The sequence below is a fragment of the Nematolebias whitei genome, chromosome 16 (genome assembly GCF_014905685.2).
Source record: "Nematolebias whitei isolate Nwh7 chromosome 16, NemWhi1, whole genome shotgun sequence".
NCBI classification, from domain to species: domain Eukaryota; kingdom Metazoa; phylum Chordata; class Actinopteri; order Cyprinodontiformes; family Rivulidae; genus Nematolebias; species Nematolebias whitei.
Window position 1 is genome coordinate 31,185,370 of NC_056513.1, and position 4,764 is coordinate 31,190,133.

Below are 4,764 nucleotides of genomic sequence, written 5' to 3' on the forward strand. Positions count from 1 at the left end.
AAAAAAAAAAAAAAAAAAAAAAAAAAAAAAAAAAAAAAACTTCAGAGGTTACAATCCAAGAAGTTTGAAGAGGTGATACCACACATGGTGCTCACAGTATATCATGTACATGCACACACGTGCATGTGTGTGTTGTGAATACATATCTACTGGTATCTAGAACAGAGCTGTGGAGAGGAGAGCCTCTCGATGCTGGTGCAGCATGGGAAACCCCCTTCGCTGTCAGGGTTCTCCAGTTAGTTCAGGATACTGGGAGGTCCTCGGCTATTGGGTCTGTCTGAGCTCGGAACAAGGCAGTTACAGAAACAGGCAATAGTGATTTTTGCTTGTGTGCTGCAGGACTCTAAGTCCTGAAAGGTAGCCGTTTCCCATTTCCTTTTTTTCTTGTTTTTTAAGACTTTGTACCTCTTGAAATGTGCCTCTCCCCCCTGCTGCTGCAGAACGAGAGAGAGCGAGGCTGATACAGAGGGCACCAAAGCCATCTGGGTGTGTGGAAATGTACAGTTCAATGGGCCTGCTTTGAGCAGGACAGGAAACACAAAAACAAGATAAATACAGCATCAACAAAACGGAGTCCCGGCCGCCACTTCCACCCCTTTCAGATGGCAGTGGCAGATGCTGACGGCCGGATACGTTTCAGCTAGAAGTGCAGAGTTTTCACCATATTATAATTTTTTTTCTTCATTTAGATTTTTTAGCATTTTTCAAGATTTTTATGTCAAACTTCATAAAAATGACGATAAAATGCAATTTCATTTTTGGTTTTAAAAAAATATGTACCCGGGATTACCCATCATCAACTGTGCACTGTAGCAAACTGGAACCCCCAAACTCGGTGAGGATTTTCTCCTCAGCACGGGGCGTTCCCCACAAAAGCATAAAGGAAAAGAAAAGAAATCTCAGTCTTCGGTGGGTGGCTGGGATGCTGCCGCTCTTTAGTTTGATCCCTCCTATCTGCAGCGTCTGCACCCTCTGCTGAGGTTATCAATGTGCCTCCAAATCAGTAAAACAACTAGATTCACTATGACACAGGTGATTCGTATTGGCACAACACATTGGCAGCTCTTAAAAGCACTCAAGTCCCCCAAACGGTAACGGTAGGCCACGTTTGGACAACAGTTCATTGCGTGCTTCTCCCTTCCAACAGGGACTCAGCTACAGATAAACTTTCCATTTTTCTTGGCTCTCCCAAGAGAGGACTGATGTGGAGAGCTGTATACCCTACTTACTGTCATGAACTCCCTTACCCTGAGATCAAGCTGGACGGAAGTGTCTTCAGCACAGAGAGAAGTCCAACCTATTTTAATCGGACCTTATGGACACTGTGGCCTTTTTGAAGTGCTGACAGAAACTTACAGGGGACAAATTCAGGTTTGGCGTGCTGTAAAAAAGCAACCTCAGCTTCTGTTTCTTTTTGCATAGAAATGTATTCGAGGGCCTGGTCAGGGGAGGGCTACTGGGTCTGGTAGAGGTGAAGGAGGGGTTTACAGCGTAGCAGCCAGGCAGAGGGCGAGAGGGCAGGGGGCAGCCTGTGGACAGGCGGAGCAGCTTGGAGCGGCAAACATCCACACCCCTCCACATCTGAGACCCCTTCTTTTTACACACCTCACCATACTACCTGGAGGTACTAATGAATACTGTCAAACACAAAAGCATGAGCAGTTTTAACAACAATCGACAATCAATAACGGTCAATAGTATTAATCCTCGTTTTGCATTTAATACACAGGATGTAGATACAGAGGCACCTCTGATCAAAGTGTTTCTGCATATGAACAGTGAAGGTTCAGCAGCCAGTATTTTGTAGACCAAAACAACAAAATAACACACTGAAAAGGTCAAATTAAAAACAGGTAAATGGTCAAATAAAACAAAGCACACTGGAAAAACTCCAGAAGTGAGATTACATCTTCCAGCTAAGGTGATCTTTGTGTCAGAGAACTGAGATATGGGGAGGGGGGGCGGGGGTACAGCAACATCACCTTCCCAGTTGGAGATGTGTGGCAGAGGGCCGTGATTGGCCAGTCTTCACTTGTCCGGAGGAGGTTCTGCACTGCGGGGCTGCTGCCTGACACCAGAGGACCACAGCATGAGGCACTCAGTGGACGCTATCCCCTCCTCGATCCTCTCCTCTCCTTTCTGGCTTAACACCCCACCGCCCCCAAGTGACCCACCACCAAATTCCAGTAAGTGTCGGAGACAGCTGACGTTGCTAGCCTCCGACCAGAACAAGGCTAATGATTTTGGAATAACAGTGAGATTCACTTTGATAAAGTTCAAAGAAGGGCAGAAAAAACGAGTCTGAATTTTTTTTGTTTTTTTTTTGCCCCAAAGTCTGAGGGAACGTTTGAGTCGTTTCCCCTTCGTCCTGCTACCAGAGGAACAGCGGCAGACACATTTCCACGGAATAGATACAGTACATTAAAGAGCAGGAGTTTTGTCCTGTTTGCAAAGTCTTTCAGTTTATTAGATTGCAGTTGAAGCGATTTGCTCTTCGTAAGTGCTATGATCAAACCCTTTGAATTTATAAAAGTCTCTTCTGTTTGTACAGTACCAAATGCAAGGAACACTCGTGGGTCTACTGCATTAGGAGGAACCCCTCGTATTTGGTATTGTGCCTGACACCCAGAGCCATCCGATCCCACTGCAGTTTCAGTCTCTGTTGGGTGTGGCTGTGGCACGCAGAGAGGAAGTGTGCATTGTTGTACCCAGTGTCACTTTTTCAGTACAATTTGCTGCATGCACAGCTCCAACAGCTGCTTCTTCCTCTTTGCAGAGTTTTCCCAACAGTTTCAGTGGGACTGGAGGCCTGGAAGGAATCCCAAGTTTTGAAAGAAGGGGCAAGTCCATTTTTTTTTTTTTTGAAGTTCCAAAGTCTTTTGCTTTAGTTAAAAACAATCACAAAAAAAAAAAAAAAAGCCAAAAGGAAACCAGTTCAGATGGAGTATGGACGGAAGAAAGGTCGATGGCATATATTGCACAATGTTACTGTCACATCAAAGTAAAACCGAGTAGTTTCTGTCCTCCGAAAATTGGTTGACCACGTTGGCTTTGTAACAAAATGAACATTAGAAAATTCAACAAAGCACCAGTAAGCGACTGAGGTCCAGGCTTAAGGTGACCAGAAGGATCTGGGTCCACAGGAGTCGATGATTAGATCCCATGAGGAAACGCACGCAGCAAAGTCAACGACTAATCTGCTCTCAGCTTATATCTCGTGGTAAATTTAAAAGTAACAACAGTAATAATGCAGGGATTCACACGTGTAAGTCAACAGTTGTGTCAACCCCCCGTGAGATGAGTTCAGGTGTCTGAGCAGATGATTGGTAGTGCCAGTCGAAAGGCCAGGCCTGTCCTGCCCGGTGGACACGCAGCATGTACCACTTGTTGGCTCAGAGGTGAACTGTGCAAGATTTCAGCGAATTCTTCAGTTACAAAAGAAACTTAAAAAAAAAAAAAAAACTAGCTTGGGAAGGATTTGGGCCAGAGAGCACTTAAGGCTAATAGTAGTGCTGAGAAATAAACGTTGACCAAACTAGCAGAGGTCTTGGAACGTCATGGCCATGAAGATGCTGGGAATGGTAGATTGAAGTATGATTTTAGTTCGTTCAGTTCTTTTGAAGTCTCACATGGCAGCTTTGATTGCTTCTTTTAAAAACACTCCACAGACTGACGTGGAAAACAAAACTCAAAACACCTAAAAGGTTTCTCTGCGTCTTGCCTAGTTTCAGTTTGTTCACATGAAGCATTAAAGAATACTAAACGGAGAAAAAGTAAATAAACAAAGTGGACAAGAGTAAAGCAGGGGGGCTGGGGGTCTACAGTCTGTCATGACCCCCTCAGCGTTCTGATTTACAGTTCACAATCCAAACTATTCTGATACTGATTATCGCCACATGATTTGCTTGGGTTTTGCTCTTGCTCATTTCGATCATTTTTTAAATCAATTCAAGTTTTTTTTTTAATCCCACCCCCACCAACAGTTTATACAACATGGTGGGTGGGTTAGTGTACCGTGGCATCATCCTACATGGACTCCCCGCTCAGCAGATCTCCAGGCAGCAGCGTGTTGATGGGGGTGGGGCTCCCGATCACACGTGCATCCTCTCCGCTGGGCGGTCCCCACAGGCTGGAGTACTGGGGCACACCACCCCACAACAGATCGTTCCCGCTTGTCTTCCGCCCGCCCCCGCTGCTCCACTGGCCGACTGAGTGAGACTGAGTTGCCCCGCCCATTCGATTCTGATTGGTTCCCGGGTTGGCGTGCCAGCTCGTGGTGTTTGCCCCCAGCGACTGGCCTTGTGCAAAGAAGCGGTTGATATCCTCCTCCCCGGCAAACTCTGCCAGGATGGTGGTGTTTCCAAGCACACACCTTAGACAACAAAATACAAACAAACAAGTTAAAAAAATACGTTAAAATCTTCCCTCGTGTGTTTTCTACTTCAACCAAGTACTGAAAGCTGCCTTCACCACATGCCCTGTTGCTTTTAATAAAACATGATTACTCATTCATTCATACATTCAACCTTTATTTAAACAGTAGTTTACAGTAGTCCCTCGTTTAACACAGGGGATCCGTACCCTTAAGACTCGCGATAAGTGAAAAACCACGAAGCAGGTAGTTAGTAGTAGTTTATTTTAGTATTTATATATATATACATATACATACATACATACACACATATATATACATATATATATATATATATATATATATATACATACACATACATATACATATATACATACATACACATACATATA

General features: G+C 44.5%; 1 protein-coding gene across 1 annotated transcript in view; it reads right to left on the bottom strand.

Moving 5' to 3' along the window:
* Positions 1-2,945: 2,945 nt before the first annotated feature.
* The window catches only part of tnrc6c2 (trinucleotide repeat containing adaptor 6C2), a 102,635-nt gene continuing 100,816 nt past the window's right edge, over positions 2,946-4,764 (bottom strand). The window contains exon 22 of the mRNA XM_037689963.1: positions 2,946-4,372. Coding sequence (XP_037545891.1) covers positions 4,027-4,372 — 346 coding nt within the window. The 3' untranslated portion in view covers positions 2,946-4,026. The remainder of the gene's footprint in view (positions 4,373-4,764) is intronic.